The 23,945-nt window shown below is 33.2% G+C and overlaps 2 protein-coding genes and 1 pseudogene across 3 annotated transcripts; 2 read left to right on the top strand and 1 right to left on the bottom strand.

Moving 5' to 3' along the window:
• The first annotated feature begins 32 nt into the window (after positions 1 to 32).
• Positions 33 to 23,892, top strand: LOC145943101 (uncharacterized). 2 transcript variants are annotated; one of them, XM_083050456.1, is made up of 22 exons: positions 33 to 1,141; positions 2,063 to 2,633; positions 3,561 to 3,671; positions 4,059 to 4,150; positions 4,318 to 4,407; positions 4,746 to 4,849; positions 16,788 to 16,852; positions 17,060 to 17,219; positions 17,490 to 17,626; positions 17,748 to 17,952; positions 18,038 to 18,199; positions 18,622 to 18,903; positions 19,326 to 19,574; positions 19,843 to 20,018; positions 20,190 to 20,339; positions 20,583 to 20,865; positions 20,994 to 21,203; positions 21,437 to 21,587; positions 21,668 to 21,890; positions 22,007 to 22,136; positions 22,216 to 22,336; positions 22,452 to 23,892. In XM_083050456.1, exons 2-22 carry the CDS (start codon positions 2,080 to 2,082, stop codon positions 23,180 to 23,182), a joined length of 4,386 nt encoding a protein of 1,461 aa, XP_082906582.1. In that variant the 5' UTR covers positions 33 to 1,141; positions 2,063 to 2,079; the 3' UTR covers positions 23,183 to 23,892. The 2 variants fall into 2 exon arrangements, with proteins under 2 accessions (XP_082906582.1, XP_082906583.1); XM_083050457.1 differs by lacking the exons at positions 33 to 1,141; positions 2,063 to 2,633; positions 3,561 to 3,671 and having other exon boundaries at positions 4,105 to 4,150; positions 16,788 to 16,860; positions 22,452 to 23,889.
• LOC145942442 (electron transfer flavoprotein beta subunit lysine methyltransferase-like) lies at positions 5,458 to 14,880 on the bottom strand (annotated as a pseudogene).
• Positions 13,114 to 16,672, top strand: LOC145943115 (uncharacterized). Its single transcript, XM_083050504.1, has 3 exons — positions 13,114 to 13,303; positions 13,400 to 15,237; positions 15,748 to 16,672. Exons 2-3 carry the CDS (start codon positions 15,182 to 15,184, stop codon positions 16,061 to 16,063), a joined length of 372 nt encoding a protein of 123 aa, XP_082906630.1. The 5' UTR covers positions 13,114 to 13,303; positions 13,400 to 15,181; the 3' UTR covers positions 16,064 to 16,672.
• Positions 23,893 to 23,945: the final 53 nt, after the last annotated feature.

Raw genomic sequence — 23,945 nt, 5'->3', positions numbered from 1 at the left:
AGCTATCTATGTTTTACGTACATTACGATGCCACTTAATCTCGCTATTGATAATACCTTATGCGTTTGTAGATAAGGAATCCTCAACATACGACCTTTTACCAATTTCGAATATTATTGTACTATCACCCCTGCATCCTATCTACAAACTTTTTTTTATATCCTTATTATTTGTCTTTATGTAATAAGTAGATACAAAGTGTACATAAAATTAAGATAACTAGGAATAAGATTATTAGGAAGATTTTTTAAGATACCCCGGTTAGTCACATATTATTTGATATACTTTACAAAATAAATCGGCGCCAGATTCAAATACTCTAAAAAGCGTTCGTATTTCAAAATTCAGTCAATTCTGAACAGGCCGGAGAATGTCGAAGAACAGAATATTAAGAGAGTATATATTAATATCTATAATATATATATATATATATATATATATATATATATATATATGAAAGTAATTTACTGATCCGAATAAATTCGGGATGGGAAACAAACGGGATTATATAAATTAACGAATTGTTCATTGTAAATCTACACTGCGACCTCTTCTCCCTTCTCCCGTCTAAGCAGCGATACACATATACGGAGCGTGAGTTAGTGTGCGTAGGGTGAATCGAGGGTGTGCGCAGACAGCGCTCGGCGATGCGTGAAAGAAGGCTAACGCCCAGCAGCCCGGCAGATCGCGCGACTTTGTATATCCCCGTGATAAGCGTTGGAAGTTGGAAGAGCGATCAGTATCAGTGCGTACGACCTCGTTCGCAAGGTCGAATCGAAGCTTTTCTTGTACATTTGCGTTTTCGTTCATCCTTTATCGCTACTTTGCGGGGAAAATGTCGAGTTGCGAATCGCTTCGTCCCATCGCGAATCTCTCTCGACGATGCGCGATGGAATCGATCCAGATACACCGGAAATTCGCACTTCGCGCGGTACTCGCGAGTGAGCCGAATTAAGCGCGAGATCTCTAGGTCCTGTCCCGGGATATCACCGATGTCAATCATGCTGAAGTATCCTCGATGCGAAAAGAAACGAGGAGGGTAGCCGATTGAACGGAAACGAAGAGGGCAACCGAGACAACTCGCGATCATTCATTTCGGAGTATTGCAAAAGATAATAATAAGCGCAGAGTTATAAACAAGGTGAGGAACGTGAGAAGATGTTGCATTAATATACGTGTTTACTCTATGTCAACGGATCATGATCATTCGAATTTATCGTTATAGCAAAATTGATTATATCATCGAAAAAAAATTAATGGCACATATTATATAAATATTTCCTACTTTCAACACCGCCAATTAATTTTTTTTCTAATTTTGTAATTATAAACATATACATGTAACTTGTAATTTTATATGTATATTATATAACAAAAACATTCTATATATTATAATATAGTAATTATATATTATATTACTATATTATATATAATATATCTCGACTATAAAAATGAGATAATAAATTTGTAACAAATTTCTAATCTTATTCAAAATTTGTAAAAACACGATGCAATTTTAATAATTTTGAAATGCATTTTCGATCTAATGTAATTTTTTAAATATTTGATTATTTTTTTATTCCATTTCATTGAAAAATCATAACTCTATTTATTATTTCATAAAAATAGAATAATTTATAAATGTTGAATATTCGACCGGTTATTTCAGATAATATCAAGCATCTGAATATATGTATTGCCATATTTTATATCAAAATATCCGGATTTTTAATTTTTAAACGTTAATCGAAATTTAAATAATATCTGAAATAACCGGGGATGTATGGTTTCCGAATCGGAAATATAAACATTATTCAAATGTATTAACAACATTATAGCATTAATACTATTAATAATACACAATTAGTATAAGATATATTCCCTTATAAATGTATTTTTAAACTTGTGTCTATCATATATAATAATAGTATTAATAGTATTATTTATTATTTTATAGCATTAATACTATTATTATATATGATAGACACAAGTTTAAAAATACATTTATAAGGGAATATATCTTATATTAATTGTGTATTATTTTTTTTTTTCATGCCGATAGACAAATCATCCAGCAAGATGAAGTCGACCATACCCGGCATCCTTCTTCTGTATCTCTGCTGCGTCAATTTGCCGAGTGTCACCACAAACCTCGACCCGTTTTGCGGTGGTCATCTGATGGATCCTAAAGGTGTCATACATACGCCGAATTTCCCGGGGCCGTTTCCCGTCCCGATCAAGTGTCGCTGGGTGATCGACGTCTCCGACATTCCATCGACCAACAGCTCCATCGTCGTCTACCTGACGCAGCTCTACGTCTACAAGGGACTTCGCTTTACTGAGTACGCGTACTACGAGTCCGAGACCATGAACTACGGGGCGGCCCTGATAAAGGAGGTGACCGAGGGCAACGTCTTCGAGTACCGACGTTTCAGGACTTTCAGACCGTTTCTGGTGATCGATTTCGAACTCGATCGGCTCGAGGGCAATCACGTCAGGGTGTTGAACGATCTCCTTGACGTGTATGGATTCAACGTGACATACGAAATGACCGAGGAAGATCCAAATTCTGAATCCTGCACCGTGCGTGACTGCTCCTTCGTGGGAAACTGTCTCGTCACCGCGGATTACACGTGAGTTTTTACATAATACGCTGCTATATTATTCTGATACAATATGTACATGCAGTATGTCTGCATATATATTAATTTTTAATAAATTTAAAAGCAATACAAATTTCGTATTTATTCATACAAAAGCAATTGTAAAGTAATACAGTAATGTAATAGTGATAAATATAGTTTTAGGGTGACTCTCTAAGATATATATGTATTTAATAAGATATATACTTAAATATATAGTGATGATAATTTGTAAAAACTTTAAATCAAAATTGATTAAAAATTCTTTTACAAATATTTGTAAAGACGAAATTAGCGTAGAGAGCGTCTACGTTGAAAAGTTGAAGAGAAACTTTTCAGACAACTCTGACATGCGAAAGTGCAATTAGCATCAAAGTAGAAGATTAATTGAATTAATTAAGAAACTCCAAGATGTGAAGTGAATACATGTGAGACGTAAATTTGCATTGAGAAAACTAGATATTTAATTATTAAAGTACTTTGCTTCTCGCTTACTAGTCCGTAAGAATCATAGCAGATAGTTTTAAGTGGTAATAATCTCGTTTCAATATATATGTCTTTAGTTATGAAGGATATTTTATGAATGATCCACGTGGAAATTTAATTTAAACGAAATATTTTTTTTCCTTTTAATTCTAATATGCAGATTTTTATTTCATATTTTAATCTCATTTAATATTTGTGAAACAGCTTGAAAAAACTCGCTATTTTGCAAATTATTCTCGATTTACGAAAACTGCCGAAAATTTTTATTTGAAGAGATATAAAATGTTAAACGAATGTTTACGAAAGATAATTATATAATATTGTGAAATTACAGATCTGGCTTATATATGTTTCTTTAATGATTTATTACATTCTTTATTTTCTCGCAGAAAATGCATAATTTTCGTGATTGTTACGTTTTTCCTATCACAGATCTTTCTGGTGCGACTGTTTCGACGGTTTCGACGGAAGAAGCTGCAATGAAGGTCCATTATGTTTCAAAGATGTACATAATCCAGTTTGTCAAAATGGAGCTACATGCAGGTATGAATATATCAATACAGTATAATCAATAATATTAAAAAAATTTATTTATTTCACAATAAATTAAATGGCTATGTACTCTATCTTATATTGATTTATACAAAGTTATTTTTAAATAAAATTTTTGCAACATACATAATACGATAACATAAATGTACAGGAAAAATATAAAAAAAATAAGAAGAAATAAATTTAAGCTTTTTTTTTTCTTTTTTTTTATATAAAAATCAAAATGTTTAATTTACAAGTGGTTGATGAAAACAAAAAAAATCATTCCACAGAAATAAAAAAAAGAAATAAATAAAAATAAAAATTTTTACAACAATGTTAATGTTTGGGACGATTTGCGAAATGAATAATAACAATTGCTTTGTTTATTTATCACAGACAAATTGGGGCGGAAGCAATGCACTGCGATTGTCCAGGTGGCTATGTCGGGCATAACTGCGAAACTCATCTCTTGGACACTTTGGACACAGGTAATATTCTGCCTCGATCAGATAGCTTTATTTGTTTTACCTTGCGGATTATTCATGCTTATCGTATTGATGATAAGACCGATTAAAGTATAAGTAGATGAAATCGTTGAAACACAAAAATTTCTTGAATTTTATACGTGAATAACCGATTAATTATTTCTTTGCAGAATGCGCTTCGGAAAATTGCATATTGCAATGTCCACTTGACAATCAACAGCAACCGTGCACTTGTAAAGAGAGTACGAAAATATACAACAGTGAGTTTCTTAACATCTTGTATATATAGTTTGTCACATTATCCGTCATTACAATTTCTTATTATTGCATTTCGCATACTGCAATTTTTTATAGCTATAGAGAGAGACTTTTTAATTAATTTTAATGTTATTTTTTCTTTGGAGAGAATCTTTTTTTAAATATATTTTATATCAAATATTTATACAACTAATTTCCAAATATATTAAAATACTGTTAAAATAAATAAAAAAAAATTAAACGAAGAATAGGATTCCGAATTGATGAAAGAATGTATAGATTGAAGAAAACATGGCAAACTTTAAACATCTTGTATAGCGCATCGATTTTATGTTTATAGATCGATCGAGATACGAATGCAGAATCAAATTGTCGAATGTTACGTCCCTCCGCACGGGCTTGACATCGCAACATGGAAGTTTGGAATCGATTGTCAGCAAACAGGTGAGTGATGAACAACTTGTACGTCAAACATAGTTTATATAAATGTTTCGATAAAAATATACGCGGATTTGTGTTTATAACGACAATAGCTCATTAAAATGACGCAGACTTCGTCCGTTTGCGAGATGACACAGTTCATAAATATTTACGATAAGAGTGTGATCACGCATGCTTTGACGCATGTATGTACACGCGTATTTATATACAACGAGATATACACGCGAATTACATAAGAAAATAGAATTCCCTGCTATTAAAATAGCACATACGCACGTGTACAGACGTATTTCGTTGGAAACATTGCAAAGATTTCCTCGTGTTTCACGTAAGCACAAGTATGACATCGCATGTGATCTTCGTCATATGCGGTGAGTTTCGAATCACCGTTGTTATACATACAGCCATAAGATATTTATATACACATGTGTATGGCGTAATAATTTTTGTGCATTTACGTCAATACGCTGAAGAATTCCTAAGCGCAAACGTCTTTGAACAAATAATGGCGTGCAAACTCACGCCATTATACTTATAATTTAATCTAATGATACATGAATCTGAGGATCAATCGATTAGCTATTACGCACAACTTGATGTTTTTACTTCATAACAAAATGAAAAAATATCCAATATTAGAAAAATATAAATATTAGAAACATCCAATGTTAGAATGAAACATTAAGTTTACATATTTACTTGAAAGTTAGCCAATTTATATCACATATATACGCGTTTATGTTTCTTGAAATCTAATTCTTCGTGATAAATTTTTTAAAATAAATTATCGTATTTATAACATTTGAAAACTACGGCTAAACACTTTAAACTAAACATTAACACACGCTTTTAAGATTATAACTTACAGCTCTTTGTTATTATTATAAAATAATATTTTATGCATAAAATAATATCTAAATTATACATTTAATATGAAAAAAATTTTAACTTTTTTATAATTAGGATAATTAGGATCTTCTAATAATAATCATACATATCCTCCTTCTTTCTCTGTTTCTGTATACGTCAATTATATTCAAATGAGATTAAACTCCCTAACTACGGTGGCTATATTATAATCATAATTTTCTTTCTTTTTCTTTCTTTATTCTCAGACAAAGAATATCACCGTAATAATCTCATTCATTTTCTAAGATCTTCTTAATCTTTCCCGGATCTCCCAGATAAATTCGCGCATTCGTATGTATATGCGTGTTCCAATCACGCAATTAAAGTGTTCGCTATTTCTTCGTCGTATAACAAATCACCAACAAAAATCGCATCGTACGAATTTTCCGGTAATTCTTGCAACAGGTTTTTCCACGACACCTCAATGTCCACATTATTTTCATATTGCTATGTTTTAAAACAAAAAAGATATATATAATAAAAGTGTATGTGTATTATTACTCATTAATTACACACGATATTAATCATAATTTCCACAATTGTTGCAATTAACAATGAATGAAATTGACGTATACATATCTTAAAATATGTAACGTCTAAATAAAAATAATTTTTATTACATTTTACTATTAAATATAAACTATTTTTTAATAGTGTTATAAAATATATTTTGCAAAAACATTATATTTCATAAAATATTAATTATAAAATAAAAAACCTAAAAGATAATTTAATAAAATATAACTTAATGATACGTATTGTCGATATATTTTATTATTAATATTCTTAATATTTTTTTTAATGCATTTTTACTCTATATTTTAGTGGCTCTTTTTTAATTATTGAATAATAGAAATGGCTTTGCGCTAACAAAATTGTTTTAAAATTGAACAGATAATTTTATATTATTTAATTGTCCAAAATGCAAGTGTTAATCTTGTTATAATATATGACACTCACATTGCGACATGATCGAGACACATTCTTTCGCAGGTAACTGACCGTGCCGCGCATACGTTAGTTATCACGCGGTATATCTTATATAAGTCTGACTCATATGCTCTATTAATAGGTGTATTCTTGAATATTTGCCGCTTTTTTTAAAAATCTATTATTGACATTGCCATTGACTTCATTACTTGGGTTTAATGTCATATTAGGGTCTTTAAAAATTGCTGCCCAAAAATTATCGCTCAAAATTATTCAAAAAATTGAAATTTTTGTTAAGGAATGTATTTTAATTGGATTATAACAATTGTTTCTAAACTATGGATAAAAGTAATTTAAAAGTAATTTGTAGAATTTATTCAGAAAATTATGGGTATCGTAATTTTTTATATACATATTACAAACACTATATATTATATGCCCATTTAACCAACAATTCGATAAAATGCACATGTTAATAATATCAAACATTATCTAATATTATTCAAAAAATTATTCAAAGTCCATGTATGATAAATGATACGTTTATCTCACACAAGAATTAGATTGTAAAACAATCTTCGCCTCTGGATAGCAATAGAGATAATTAAGAAAAAATAAAATTTCTGGATGTATTTTGATTCTAATATAATATAAAAATATGCACTATATTATATCATTAGATTTTTGTCAATCGATGTAACTGACTTTTTGTTAATGGATATTGAAGATCGTACACGTCCTTGTGCAAATATAACGTCCTTGTCTCCATATCGATTCGAATCGAAAGCGTGCCAGAGATTAATGTGAAATGCTATTCGAATAATCTTATTCCGCGAATTAAAATTTGCGAGAAATTAATACTGTGGGGAAGCCCGTTCATTCGTTATGTAACATTTTCGTTAGATGTCTTCTGTAAACAAAACAAGAATTAGCAGAAAATCGCGCGATATTATATTTATATCTTTCCTTTTTATTTAGATCGTGTTAAATCATTTCTCAGAAATCATGATTCCCAATTTCATGATCTAAAATGTCATGGTTCACAATATTAAAGTTTTATAACGATTTATAACATCCAGATATATGTATCATATATATGTATCATATATTGGTTTCAATGTTTGTCTTTCATAAACAGTTTATTGAAGTACATTGTATACTTTAATAATTATATTATTTATCTCTGTAATATTTCTCTTTGATGAGAAGTTAATATTTTTCAATTTTCTGTTAGATTATTAAAAAGAATGTAACTTGTCGATTAATTTGTCACGTAAATGCAATACTTGGAATATTAATAACTTTTCACTGACGCACGAGGGGCAGACCCTTTCTCTTTACATCCGCGTAAAACCCTGGAAAACCCGACTTCTAAGTGTCTTGTATTTTAATTTCTTTACTTAATCTTCCGGAGACGTAAGTGCACGGAGAAAATATTATAATATAATATATTATTTTTTTGTAATCGTGGAACATACTATAACATAAGAGAAATCATTATTTTTATTCAATATTATTATGCTTTTTTTTTTTTTACAAAGAAATATTGTAATTATTCAAATATTTTGGTGCACAAACAAATGCATAATTTACAATTTTTATAATAATAAATATTATCTTACTGTCATTATATTTCTTTACAATAAATGTTATAAAAAGGAATGTAATTTTTTTCGCATAATTTGTATTGTAAAATTTTCTCCATTCACGTTGATTTTTTCATCTAAGATAACATCGATCTAATTAGACAAGCGGAAGAAAGGGAATCGTTAGCGTTAAGTTTTAGAACTTTAATTTAATCTTAAATTCTCTGGCAAAATGAATAAAAATAATTTCATTAACAAATATATAAATACGAATTTTGTACGAGATGTCACTGCAGTTTCTTTAACGCGCAACAGTTGCAGCGTTGCATTAAAAATTGACAACTTGCAATAAGCTGAGGAAAGCTTCGGACAATATTCAGCGAAGAAAGATGTACGTCGTGAACGTCAAGAGGGAGGATCATCGATGCAGAAAAAAATTAACGAAAAAAATATTAAATTAAATTTTAAAAATTAACGCTAACGATCCCCTTTCTTCCGCTTGTCTAATTAGATCGATGTTGTCTCAGAAAAAAACTTGGAAAAAATTGATTGATAGAAACATTCCCGGGGGCATGAAATTCTACATATCACGCGCAATATATGAAAATGCAAACTCATTATCAGCATTTTGTTTTTGCTCAACATCGTAGGCACTTAGGCACGACGAGCACGCGAACGATAAAACGGAGCGTATGCATTCGGGCGCATATTTTGTTCTGAATCATCCTCGTGGAATCCAGTTTCATCCGCCTGTCTGGATTCGTGCCAATTATCAGCGCTGCTGTGTATATACATACATCTATTTATCGACAGATAAATACACACATGAGAAGTCACGAGTGACGTCAAAGGGTCTTTCGAGTCTTCCTTTCGGAGATCCTCGATCTCTCTTAATTTCCTGTGGCTGTCGACATTCTCGACCCAATGATGTAACAAACGAGACCCGAGCGGATGTGTTCCACTTTGCGAGGGAATTCCCGTCTCTCGAAAGAGGTGGCTTCTCAGAAAAGAGAAAAATCTCGTGAAATTTTCATAATAATTGGGTAATAAAGAATAAGAAGTGTGGTTAATATATATCATGAACAGTTTTATGAAGCATTCGACATTCCATATTTTCTACTTTTTCTCTTTATATTTTCCTCTTCTGTGAAAGGAATCTCTGACGTCAAAACTGGTCTCATAACGAGAAACCTTGTTAATTACATCAATAAATTGATAAGTTTAAAAATTATATAATAAAATTATATAATAGAATATATAGCAACAGTACATAAAAGTGCATAATAATAATAGTGAGAAGGAAAAAGATTCTCTAGTGGTTTGCTTGCAGCATCCATTGCTAAAAACCCAAATTCATATGAGATAGTCCCCTTAACATTACGCCACTGATTTCGCCACAATTTTCTTATTCTCTCGAGCTTGGCCCGAATAGCAATCGAGATAGTTCGCATATGTTGTTTCCCCTCCTTTTTTCACGCTCGATAAACTTTGTCGCAAAGAGCGAAAGTTCTCTCTTCGTTTTTCATCATTTCGAGGAAATGGTGAACAACTGCAATATTGCTTGTGCGCCGTATTGCATTATCTGTGACGTGTTGATACGCATATTTATTCTGTCTACGACTTGTCGCAATAGTCTTTCAACGCAATTTTATAAAATAGATTAATCAAACGTGAAATATGTACAGTGATAATATTTTTCACGATGAAAAAAAAGGGAATCTCTCTTTCTCTCTAATATTTTTTTATAAAATTATTAAAAGCGATAGTTATTTGCTTTATATATGTATAAAATATGCACAAAATAAACAATTGAGAGGTGATCTACCAATATTACATCATTGAAAAATATTGCGATGTCATATTTATTGTAGTATCGCAAATATTGCAACATGTATTACTTTGAAGTATCTGAATGATATATTTTTTTCAGATTATTAAATTTATATCATTCGATCTCTTATGTATGGAATTTTTTTCCCGCGTATGTATCTAGTAACCACGTTATCGGTTATCACGCAAGGGCATTATATACTTTTAATCGAGCGATACGAACGTGTCAAGTACATATAAGACAAGAAAGCCCGGATCCCTGATACTTCGTTTTAATTTTGCGTTCTTTGAATATAAAATCAAATTATATATATTTGTTTCACAAAAAATATCGCCTAAAATAAACCCTAAAAACTTTTAAAGTATAACTGATAAAAAATTCAGGCTCTTATTAATTAATAACTTTTATGTATTACATACTAACTTTTACGGTATCATTCGCAATAATTTTGCAGGTCCCAATCATTAATTTCGTAGCTATTGTCGGATCCTGCATCCTGCACCCAAATCCAGCATCCTTGATCTTTTTTTCACTGTGTTGTGCGTCCTAAACTTTTTTTTCTCGTCGAGAATGAATCTCGTCAGTGTCTGACCAGACCAATATATATGTAGATCAAAACGGGTCTTGGAATACGTTTCTGATCGAGGGATCGAATCGGTTATCCTCACTTTTGTCGATGAAGGGCTCGCGATATAAGAAATAATTCTTCATTCTTTAAATCCGGATCGCAAATAATTGCGAATAATGATGGTATTTGTTTTTTTTAATTTTTTAAACTTCTGTGATTATTACGCAGGAAATTATCCCATATATCCTTTATATTTTTTGAACATTTTCGTGCGAAAAGATTTTTCTTCAAACACACGATTGTTCTGACGAAGCATCGTCATTCTCGAAATCTGGAAATAGATGAGAATTATAGTTCGTTCATAGTACGAGCGATTATCGAAGAAGTCTAAAAATATATTTATTTATGAATCACACACACATACACACAAATTTATTATTTGTTTTATCGTGGTATATTAAAGAAGCAGAGGCATAATCATACATTGATTACTTCCGTTTTCCAATGAAGATGCCGATAAGCAATCAAAGAAACGTGTATCGCAATAGTGATACATTCTCTTATTTTATATCTACGATAAGATTATCAAACGACCACGTTATCACGTCTGTGTCTTAAGAGTTGTAAATGCACGAAATATTATGCTCATCGATCATTTATTTATTTTAGAAATATGTGCCACTTTTCAATCCTGATAAATTTTCAAAAACTTTATTATTAAGCATTGAAAATATTTTTGAAATGCTTCACGTTAAACATGCAATACATATTTTTCCGTTTAGTTTCAATATATATATCAGTCGGATTGACGTTACGGTTATTTCCCCAGAGAAATTTACATTTACGCAAACGGCATTCATAAGTTACAAGAAGGAAAAAAACAAATACAGACGATGGCAAAGAATTGTATGAGTGTGTGCAGTGTGCATAATTAGATGATCTAGTTACATATTTTATTTCGAGACAATACAGATTTTGTTTCATTATCAGTTTAAAAAAAACCTAAAAATATTATCTAATGTGGCTTAATATATATGTTTAAAACATATCATATTTATAATATAACATAACTTGACTATCTTGTTGTTAATCATCGACATTATTTTTTGTTATCCCTTGTCACGAATTAATTAATGAATTGACTTTGAACGGTCGATTATCTCAACTGCGCGATATATTTAACTGCCTTTATACGCAGTTTTTACGGATAATCGACCTTAATGCGAAAGGACTTGGAAGGTGACAGTCTGTGTACCAGACGCCTTGGGATTTCCCCAATAATTCCTCTGTTATAAAATATCCCTTGTACTCTGTGTTGACGCAGATACGAGGGAACGTCTGCGAGGTTTTTGACCGAGTAAATGTCTCGTTTCTTAATCAGAAACAGATGACTTTAATCCGTCTTGTTAAATAATAATAAATTACAATTTTTGAAAATGTTTTTACTTCTTTTTCTTTATGACGCTTATAATATTTTTAATCATAAAATGGCTTGAGAATCTTTTAATAATTTTTTATTCTTTCTCGTTATATATATTTTAATAAGTTCAAGCAAATTAAATATAGTAATAATATATTTTACATTTGATTTTGAAAATTATAAGTAGGTATATATTTAACTCTTTACAGGAATAAATTTCTCTTACCTAACTTATTTATTTTTAGAGGTTTTAATCCGCTTTAACAATGTTTTTAAATTAATTGTTCTCTCTCACTTGACCTAGTTTTCCTTGTTATATTCGAAATAAACGCATTCGTTATGCAATATGCATTGTGCGTACTTTTGAGTGATATGTTAGCAGATTTAATTCATTATATTCATTACAAAGAGGATCTCTACAAAGAGTAACAAATGTGATAAAAGCAAGCCCTGAATTTCTGATTTTTTTTTTTTTTTTTTTTTTTATACGATCGAAATAGAACATGAAATTCAGGTAATCGTTTCTTCGCAATTGTTGTCACTAGAACTTTATTTAAAATTTGATATTATGGTTTCTATATCGCTCATAACATCAATATTATACTATAATATTATTTTTCATATTTCTTTTTTTAACTATTTACTTAAAATAATAAACATTTTTCAAATTATTATACATGTTATTTATACTATTACAGTATATACGAAAAAAAAAAAAAAAACAGATTCTAAAAGTTATTATTGTATTTTTGCAAATAATTGTCATACTGATTTGAAAAATTATATTTTTAATCTACATCTAGTTATTTTATTTTCATTACATTATTATAATTTTTAGGCGAAAGTGAGACTATGCGTCATTGAATTAATAATGCCATGTGGCGCATTTATCGGGGAGTTCTCTACTGAATCCATACTTTTCGAAATGAATTTTATTAAGCTTTCCCGTTATCGCAGAAATTGCGTAGCTGATGAAATGAAGCATCTGTGACTTGCATCATCTTCACAGGGCGTATATATACAATTTGAACGCAAGTACACGTATAATCGATCAAGTGTTCCACGTGGTCGCAGGTCGCAGATCGTCTGCCAAAATGAAGTTTGTTGACTCACATAGTCACGACAGTCGATCAACGTGGCTGTTCCTGATCAAGTGCTTGCGAATGATGAAACAGGACATTTATACCATACACACATATGCATGATGCAATTTGTAAGAATCTTTATAAGTATTTTGTTTCTCTTACAATTAATTTTTTTAATATATAAAATAAAAGAGAATTTTTTCAGATTTGTTTTTTTTTTGCAGTGAACGTCTCAATTGTCAGTGAACTTTGCTAGAAAACGCAATGTTATCGGTGAACTTTGTTAGAAAACGCAATGTCATCATAATCTACAAATAACATTTATACATTGAAGAAGTTGGATAAAAGATCGGATATGAGATCGCTAGATAATCACATATAAATTAACATAATGCATGACCTCGACCTGTGTGAATGTCGTTTCTCGCCGATGCAAAGTTTGCACTATGCTGCTACTAAGTAATTATGTTTCCTCCACGACTGGTTCTCGGTAAATTCCAACAAAATTTTCTTTCCGCTGGATTTAACAAATGATTTACGAGATTATTTAAATATGCCGCTTAATAGATATTTATGACTCGTTGGAATTAACAGCAGTATTTTTCACCACGATATCCAAAAGTAAAAGCGTGAAATGAGACATTAATTCATTAATTTTGATGAATTTTTAAATAAGAAAGTTATTTGTTAAACTCTAATTTTTTTTATTTATTGGTTAATATATATATATATATATATTATCATAAATTTCCAAAAAAATTTGAGATGATGCGTGTAACATGTATTATAAAAAAAAGTGTTTGTCTTGTTCATCGAAAATCATATCTCATTTCTAATATGTATATATGCAATTGAATAATTAATTAAGAATTAATTGTGTGCAGAGGAATATAACGAAAAATAAGTTTATACGACAATTTTTCTTCGAAGCTTACCTTGAACTTATGTTCAAACTGGTGTTTCGCCGAATCGCGTTTAAAAGCTATACTTGCAAAATCTGATATGCTTGTAGTTGTTTATCGATCAGCATGCAACTAATATAATATATACTTTAGTAGAGTTAGGATGAATCATACAGCACGAGACTCTACGAGTCAGCTTATTTTCCTATCAACAAGATTTGTCACTGTTACTTCTTATCTCGAATTCTTTGCCAGATAAAATTATTCGACCTCTTTCGATAATCAGATATTGGTTTTCGATATTCAACTTTATTGTCTAGTATTATAATATCTGTAACATATATGTCTGTGTCTTCCTCTGACACAATTTTCACACAGATCTTATGATCTATTATTCAATTCCCAATTTCATATAGAGATATCGATTATATTGCTTTTTAACTCAAATTTTTTTGTCATTCATCTGTCTTCCTTAAATCTAAATATCAAATTCTTGGAAGATCTATGTTCAAAGAAAATAGAATCGAAAAAATAAAATCACCATCCTACTCTCTCCGGGAAAAACTCGGTTAACTATGGGGGTCTAACTCAATTAATGTTTTTCTTATTCGTGCGGCCTTTTTCCTCGGGTTTCCCGGTAAAATTCGCGCCAACTGTACACCGATAAAGAGCTCCGTTATGTATATATGCCCCAGAGACGGTGTGTTCGGAATATCCGTGGTATAAACTGGTAGGAACGTGGGTGACAAAGTGGTAGGGAAGCGGACGCTATAAAAGGTGCGCGCGCCAGACTGTGAGGTCATACTCAGTCAGAACCTTGTGGAGGAATACGTTGATAGAGAGCTCTATTCCGTTGAAGAAGAGTTGCGCGAGTTTGCATCAGAATAAAATCGAGTGAAAGCGGAGAAAGAGAAAGTCGCCAGTGATTTAGTGAAGAAGCTAAAGCTGTAAAGCTAGTCGTATTTTCAACAGAAGTTGAAAATAATTCGCCCATCAGCCTCCAACAAGGATCCAAAAATTCCTACATTCAGTGAAGTGTGCAAAAGAGGCCCATTGAGGATTAAATCACCGAACGAGAACCAAGAGAAGGAATTGCTGACCGATATGACTCGTTGCCAGGAATCGCAAGCTTATCACGCCCAGCCCACGATGACCGACAGGTAGCTATCATAAGAGGATACACGGGATTTCCACGTGGCTATCACTCAACAACCCCTCGAAACGTTGGGTTGCGCGATAGCGCATGGTTCTCTGTCGATGACAAAGTGATAAAGAGATGCTTGGTCATGCTGTTAACGAATGACTTTTGATTTATCTCTCGGCAAATTGTGCAATCGAAAGCTTATAACATTACTTTGCACATTTTCGATATCCTCGATAAAAATTATTATACCTAAAAAATAATCTAAGATTTGCCAAAAAAAAAAATACCGTAGAATTTTCTGCGTTTTTTTGTTTCGCATCGTAGAGTTTTAACATTGTAAAAATTATTACTCAAATACAGAAGAATGTTAGAATGTTACGCCCCTTAGCGATAAGCGTATAAGCACATAAATTAATAGTCGCTGCGTCATAGCGATTCGCGAAATTCCAAGCATCGCTTTACACTCTGTCGCGCCGGCTTATGTAATAACGTGATGCGCAAATGATTGATCGAGAATGACTTACAGCGGAAAATCATGGTGCGAGGAGTCGCGCTACGGAAGCACCATCACATGCGGCATGTTGCCGACCCTACGGGAGCTGGCTTCCAGAGGCTGCAACAGTCGGGGGAGCATTTGCCTCGTGCCTATCGACATCGAGATGGATGCGGCCAGTCACCTTCAAATGACTCTTCTCGAGGCTTATTGCCGGGAGATCGGGATCAAGGTGTTGAGCGTGTCCAAGGAGACAATACAGGCCCATTTGTGCCCAGGAGGCACGGACCTATCGTGCGTTCTGGTGACCAACGACGATCCATTTTTCATGCTGAAGTTACCGAAGTGAAACTCAAAGACTAATCCTTGAAAAAGTTGAAATTTAAAGACCGAAAATTACGTGCGGTCTTTTACCGAAGAACGGTCTCTGCACCGGGGAGATCTGCATCAGAAGACAAAGGAGGAAGCTTTGTTTAAGCATGCAATGTGTCCTACGTGTCTCATCAGCGAAGGTGCTGATGATGGACATTTTATATTGTAAACAGCGAGACATATTCATCTATCTATCTCGCCATATTAAGTCTGTTCTCTTCCGTCTGTTTTCAAAGCACTTTTTCTCAATCTTCTTCTGTCTCCATTTGAGAAAAGTGTGAAGCAGCTGAAAAGAGCAGCCTATTATTGTTAGAACTTGATTATGAACAGAATTATGTCTTTGTACCAAGCGAGTGATGCTTCACTCGATGATTGCTGGATAAGAAATATATTGATTAATGTATGTAATATGTATATTTTTCAATGTACAGCTCAGTGTACAGTTCAATGTACAGTTTGTCGCGAGACAAACTAATCTTCGTTGTGTATGCTTTGTAAAAGTCGACAGCCGAAACATTGTCGAATGAAAGATTTTATAATACCATCTTATTGATAATAAGATTATATGATATTTTAACAAGATACAAAAAGGGTCTCTTTTACTTTCTTTCCTTCCATCCCCATCCATTATATATTCTATATCACTTTCTAGTTTGTAATCGATAATTTCGCGCTTAATTTGTTCGAACTTTTTCTCGTAGCTTGCAAAATACTTAAGGAACTCCAATATCACTTTTATGGAGGATTTAAAAATTCTGAACGTGACGTGAGTAGGTACACATTCAAGGATAAAAAGTACAGTCATATATGCTGATAAAACGGATTGCATTTTGATTCTTTGGAATTAATTAGTACTTGCTGTAAATTAAAAGATATATCTTACTTCGAGATAATTGAAATATATTATTGTACGAAAAAAGTCACTAAATTAAAGCCATTTTACTGTGTGCTGTTTTCTTCTCTCGTCTAATAGACCCATGGCCGAAGTTACTTTTCATTTCTTTGGCAATTCCGACGACGGGGATAAAATTCGCGAATCCCTCAATCGACTCGTACAACGTCGACGTCTCAGCGAAATCGCACTGGAATCCACGCACTTTACGTTTCAACAGAAGCCCGCGCTTAAATTACAGGTATATGTAATGCAATGCATGGATTGCGCTATATCTCAGTATCATCTTAACATCAGAATATAATCGTGTTCGTATAAATATCATATGATTAAAATTATACGAGATTTAAAACTCATTCTCTTTTTCTAGTTTTTCTAAAAGGAAAGATTAAATTAATTAATTAAATTAATTAATTAAATCTCAATTTAATGTAACCAACATTTTAATTAACATGAAAATGAGATTAATTACTGCACGATTAAAAATTATTGGAAAATTATTGCTTTTTAGAGTCTGAGATTTAATCAAGTAAACGATTACGAGATTCATTTGGGAGAGCAAATCGTCTTGTCGTGCGTGGCTCAAGGAAGTATCAACTTCACTTGGTACAAAGATGGCATGTTGGTGAACACGAGCAAAGCTACCAGGTAACTAGAGAATACATCGCACTAAAATATGTATAATTTATATGCAAATATTTATCCTTTTTTTTTTGTAAAATAACTGAATTTTTTCAACTTATACATTTCAATCATTTTGACATTTTAGAGAAATGTGGATTAGCGATTTGCCAAACGATGGATCGGACGTATACACGTCGGTGTTGACGATCGAGAAGGCGACTCTGCTCGATGCTGGTCAGTACACGTGTCAAGTGATGGATTGGAGTGTACAGCAGTGTAAAAGTATCTATATCGAAGTCAGAAACGAACCGGACGTGAAGGTGGTACCGATGAGCGCCACTGTAGAAAAGGTAAACCGCGATTTATGCCTCTACCATGAAAAATTAAAATTTCGAAGAAGATATATATATTACATAAAGACAATTGTTTGCGCAGGGTAGCAATATACAGCTGACATGTATGACCCCTAACATGCGTAACATCGGCATCGGGTTCGGTTGGACTAAGAATCGCGCCTTGTTAAAATTGGAGCCCGGTCAAGCTGTTTGGGAGGATCTGTATCCAGCGGGTAGCATTTTAAAAATCAGTAATATTCAGGTAGACAAACCTTTCGCATTTCTCTATAAGATATTTACAATTTTTCTTTGTCTTATAAACATATTATATTGTTTAAAAACATATTATAAACATATTATATTGTTTAAAAACATATTATAAACATATTATATTGTTTAAAAACATATTATAAATATATTATATTGTTTGTTTATTTAATAAAAAAATTATAAACATTTTAATTTAATAATAATAAATATTTATTAAGATAGAGATAAATATGTTTGTAAGAAAAATGTTAAGTTATCTACTATTCTCTTAATTCTCTGTACCGCGTTCGGTGACTTGTAGGAATCTTTTTTCTATTCTACTCGCTTAACTTGATAGAATTAACAGATATTAAAGAAAATCATTCGGCAAATACTTTTGATAATCGTCGTTTCAATTTAAAATGATTGTTTCAGAAATCCGCAATTTATACCTGCAACGTAGCACACAAATCCATGTCCGTCCGAGTTGAAGTCATGAATCGAACATTGATACCGATATGCCACAACGGAGAATTCTGGGGTTTGCAATGGCCGATTACTGCACCGGGATCGGAAGCGCTGTTAGAATGTCCTCGATATTTCGTAGGTCGACGAGTATCCAGGCTGTGCTCGATGAAGGATGCTACCACACCGGAATGGCAGATACCGGATTTCTCATCCTGCTTGTACGAACCGTTGCTTCTACCCTATAATAACGTAAGCATTTTGTTTTTTATAACACTTTATAATCTGTTATTAACTTGAGATTCACGACGAGTCGCAATAATTTGTTAAACTTAAATATAGACCGCAATTCTTAAATGTGATGAGTATCGGTACAAAAGTTCATAGAGACATAAAAATATTTTTTTAAACCTCATTTTTATATATATTTTACATTAAAATTATATTATTTCCAATATTTATTTATTATACTACACTATTCTTGGAAATTTAAAAATAGCATTGTTATGGTTTAATATAAAATAAAACATAGAAAATTAATTAAACATATATTAGCTTTTTTTTTAAAATTTGTAAACACTTAATTAATTTGACTTGTCACAATTGATTAAAAATGAATTTGATATCTAGGCAGCATATATATGTATATCTAATGAAATCAATTTAATTCATAGTTTCGAAGTCTGACGTTGGGCTATCAAAATACCACGAGCTCAGACACAATCCTCGCCTTTTGGAAGATTTTGAGCAAGCGAACATTGACGCTCTATCCTGGCGAAGGCAATCGCATAATGAGCATGTTGGTGGAAATCGAACGGTATCAATACAGCATCGATCCACCGGATGCGTATATCTCTGCGGAAGCTTTGACTCGTATAACAAATCGCATATTGAGCGATGAGTATTCGATCTTAAGTCAAGAGGTAAAGACGACAGAGTTACAATGTCAAACGAAGAACAGTTTCGAATAACAGATTTTAATAACAGTTTTTCTTTTATCAATTTCAAACATCTTTTTCCAAAAATTTGTTGTTGGCTGCAAAGTTTATTTTGATGATTTAATCTCGGACGAAAAATATTATTATTCAATTGTTATTTAAAACTGTTTCGTGTTCAAAACTGTCCTCTTTTCTTCTATCTATTGCAAATTCGGTTAAATTAAATTACGAACTTCCACATGTTTATTCTCAGAAGCTATCGGTGCTGCTTCAGCTTACGCAACGCAATTTAATTCACTGGTCCGAACAATTAAAAGACGTGTACAAACATCTATCCCTATCATCCATGGTTGTGGATATTCAACAACTACAGTCTCACAGCGGAGATAGTATCACGCATTCTCTTCAGATACCTTCGACCAATTATGTGTAATTATTCTACATTTGTAGATCATATCTATTTTATTATTATTCCTTGTGACAGGACTCTTATCCTGTGAGAGTATATTCTTTGTCTACATATTGTGTCTATTCAAAATCATATTTAAACAAACCAACTTTTACATTTTCGTCTCGCAAATAATCTTTTATTCTTGACAGATATCCTGATTGGTACGAGGACAAAGTAACTATACGATTATGGACGAAAAGGCAGCGCAGCGTAAAGTCTAACAACACATTTACTGGAATCGTTATCATGTATAAAAATATGTCACACTTTATACCAAGAGCGTACGTTAAAGAGCTCGAGTAAGTTGATTTACTTGCGAAAAGTCGAACGATTTACATCTGCAAGAATAATCTAATCTACTTTTTTATGAATCTTTTATGAAATAAAATAAATTTGATGAACAATTTATTTAAATTAATTAAAGAGATAAATTGAAGAAATAAAAATTATAATTTAATTAAATTTTTTCAACTTTAAAATTAATTTCTTCAGATTGTTAAAATATATAATAAAATGTGAAAAATTATTTTTTATCATTATAGCGATGGCACGGATTTGGAATTTCGCATAAATTCTCGAGTAATCACCGTCGCGGTTCCCTCCTTCGGCGCCGATAAACACAACAAAATCTGGGTTGATCTGCAAATCCGTCATTTGCAAAATCAAACGGGTTCCTGGAACATGTCGTGCGGGCTAATGGATAACACCGGATCGTGGGATCTCAATACTTGCATAGCAAATACAATATCCGGCGATGTAACAACGCATTGTCTGTGCCCTACTACGGGTACCATCGCTGTTTTTTTGACGGCTCGTGCAGTAAAAGTATGCCTTATTTCTAAATCATTTTAAATTTTCATTTTAAAAAAAAGTGTAAATTGCACATCATAAAGTTTTCCATAACGAAAAAATATTTTTACCATTGTTTATCACTAATTTTTCGAATGTTACAGGTAGTATTGGCGAAAACGGAGCAGACCACGTTCATTATAATATTCGGATGCGGAAGTTGCCTCGTTCAGTGTTTGCTGTCTGCTCTGATACTAGGTACCTTTTGGTGGAAGCACAAAAGCTGGCTGAATTTCCTAAAACTCCAATGTTGCGGTGCATTAATCGGCGCGATGGCAATCTTCATTTATGCCATCCACACTAATCTGCCAGAAGTAATTATATCCTCATTAAGAATTAAAATAATTTGCGAGGCTTATATTTTAAATATGATGTTCTATCTTTCAAAGTGTGATCCTTATAAATTATATAAACTCTTAATATAGTTTCTGTAAATTAATTTAATATATATATTTTTTGTTTTGGATACAATTTCGTATTTAAATACCTTATAAATTTGATTAATTTTAAATTTAAACATCATTAAATGCTTTCTTACGTGTTTCAGTCATTTTATTCGCTCGTAGCTATCGGACTGGAAGCATTTCTTCTCGTTGGCATGTCCGCACCTATATCCGAGGCTCTGATAGTATATGCTGAACTCACGCAGATTCGACCGAGTCAGCATCTTCAGCCGACAGTAATCGCCGTGATAACCGGTACGTACATTTAAATAAATAATTTCGCGTGTATAAAATTTCTCGCATCACTTATTATAGCCGCATGTGTTTCACCTTAGGTGTTCCGATCTTGGCTGTATTCGCGACCGAGCTAACACATAAGAGTACTGGATGGCGACACGAATCCTGGTGGCTCATATATGGCAGTGGCGTCTACAACATATTCGTCAGCTGTGCCACGATGATGTTTTTAGTATTCATGCTACTGTACATGGGAGTGCTCCACAAAGTTCATACATTAGTCGAGGAGAACGTGATGAAGAGAGAAGCTATAGAAATGAGGTATATACGCCGAATTCTGCGTAAGATCTGTAACAAAAAAAAGTTGCGTGATCCTTTTACAAATCACCCCGATTTTTCTTACATTTTTGTTTACTAATCACTTATTATATTCACAGGATACGAATATTACATCGCGCGGCTATCGTTATATGCGGCATCATCGCCATGGAGGCATCCTCTATTTTTTACATAAATTCGTCATCCGTAATTTTTCACTATGTATTCGCGTCCTTATCCTTTGCTCTGGTAAGTTTCACAACTCGCGATAATAATTGTATTTTCAAGCAGATACGTTAAAATTATTATTGCTAATGTTGATCCACAGGGCTTCAAAATAATAATTGTATACATCGTTAACGGCGAGATTGCTATCATTGGGCCAATGTTGCGAAGAATTAGATGGAAACGCAACGTGGATGATGAACACACATCAGAACCTATTAAAGGTATCATGATATTTGTTTAAGAAATGCTCCATACTGTATACATATATTATGACATTAAAATATTTAAAAAGCGTGCGTTACGAGAATACTAATATTATCACGTTATCTCCGTTAGTGTGCTCGAAAGCTGACGCAGAAGTGGAGAATGATTCGGCGATTCCACCAGCATCCTCTTCGATCATCGGCGAGATTCCGTATCGGGAGGTGCGAGGCATCGCCGTGGGTAGCATAGATATGCGCGAGTTTATGAACTCCGAATCGTCGTCCGGATACGCCAAATCCGTCCCCGTTCCCGTGACCGGCAGATTCCTACCGGAGATCCGAGTGGACCATTCGGACGACATCGATCTGGAGAACTACAGTACAAGTCCGCGCAAGTATCAGGAACCGCCGACCGTGTTCGTCGACCCGAACTTTTCTCGCTGCGTCAACGACGTGGTGACCTACGGCGGCGATTGTTGCAGCTTCCGTAACGAGTATCGCGGCGACGGTAAGATCTTTCTGCCGGTGGCGAGTGTGTCCCCCGAATGCCCTTCGGCCAAGGTTCTCTGTAGTGCCGACGTGGAGTCACGATTGAGTGCCATGCCGGACGTCACGTTGGCCGTGAAGAGCGACGTCGAACTGTCATCGCGGACGAACGCGGAGCTGAAGAGTCGAGAGCACGTGGTGAGCGCTATCCCTGACATCGCCAATACGAGCGAGCGTAAGCAGCCCGATGGCGAGGAGAAGACCCCGGAGATCGTAGTGACCGCTGGCTGCGACAGCACGACCAGCGGTATGCTGGATCGTATCTCTCATGATCTCGACTATTTGCTTAATCGCACGCACGCCAAAGAGGGAGCTTGAAGATTGACTGAGGAAGTTGAGGAACGTATGTCAAGTAAACAAGCGTAGATTATTAAATTTGTACAAAAGAGATTTCGTCTCGCAAATATTTCCATGCATGGATGATAAGATCATCGTAATTTGTCTCGCAGTGTAAAGTGTAGTTTATTTATATAGGGTAATATTTCAAAAACTGATGTTTTTTGTGTTCGTGTCGCTATGTAAGACTAGACGTGACACGTATAATACGTTATAACGTATATGTACGATCGTACTTGGAAGCTGTAAATCAAGGTTTCAAATACATCATCTTTGTTTATTTCTTAGTCTCGCGTATAAGTGCACACGCCAGACTAATCGTAATGTGTTCGCTGATTATGAATCGGCAAGTCGTAAAGAAACGATGCGAAAAGTGATTTGATCATCGCATTCCATCCATCAGAATCAAGTTTAATCTCAAACTTTTCGTGCTCCATTTATATTTACGTCATTGTATGTCGTGTGAGGAGACTTACCGTATATCCCCTCCAATAAACGAATATAACAATCAAAAGTACAGTGTACGTATTACATAAGGTTTCGCGCGATTCTCTCGCGTGTAGGACGTAAATTTTTCAAAAGAGATGAGGTAAGAGCCAAGTAATAGCACTTCCGAGTTAAAGTATTTATTTATCACTGTCATCGTACAGCCCTTTCATAATATCCACGAGTCAGTCGTCGCGTTTTTTTTTTTTTTTTTTTTTTTTTTTTTTTTTTTTTTTTTTTTTTTTTCCGTCTATAATTT

Source organism: Prenolepis imparis, unplaced genomic scaffold (genome assembly GCF_030444845.1).
Source record: "Prenolepis imparis isolate NDT839.2.m4 unplaced genomic scaffold, iyPreImpa1.0 SCAF_11, whole genome shotgun sequence".
NCBI lineage: Eukaryota > Metazoa > Arthropoda > Insecta > Hymenoptera > Formicidae > Prenolepis > Prenolepis imparis.
Note: the sequence above shows the minus strand (reverse complement) of the source record. Positions and strands in the feature narration are given on the sequence as shown.

What these genes read in the sequence shown, in the direction of transcription:
- LOC145943101 (XM_083050456.1), top strand. Translation starts at nt 2,080, where the DNA reads ATGAAGTCGACCATACCCGGCATCCTTCTTCTGTATCTCTGCTGCGTC. An exon ending in GAGTACGAAAATATACAACA is followed by an intron (nt 4,408 to 4,745) that starts GTGAGTTTCTTA and finishes TTATGTTTATAG; the next exon opens with ATCGATCGAGATACGAATGC. An exon ending in AGTAATCGCCGTGATAACCG is followed by an intron (nt 21,588 to 21,667) that starts GTACGTACATTT and finishes GTTTCACCTTAG; the next exon opens with GTGTTCCGATCTTGGCTGTA.
- LOC145943115 (XM_083050504.1), top strand. Translation starts at nt 15,182, where the DNA reads ATGACTCGTTGCCAGGAATCGCAAGCTTATCACGCCCAGCCCACGATG. An exon ending in CAGCCCACGATGACCGACAG is followed by an intron (nt 15,238 to 15,747) that starts GTAGCTATCATA and finishes AATGACTTACAG; the next exon opens with CGGAAAATCATGGTGCGAGG.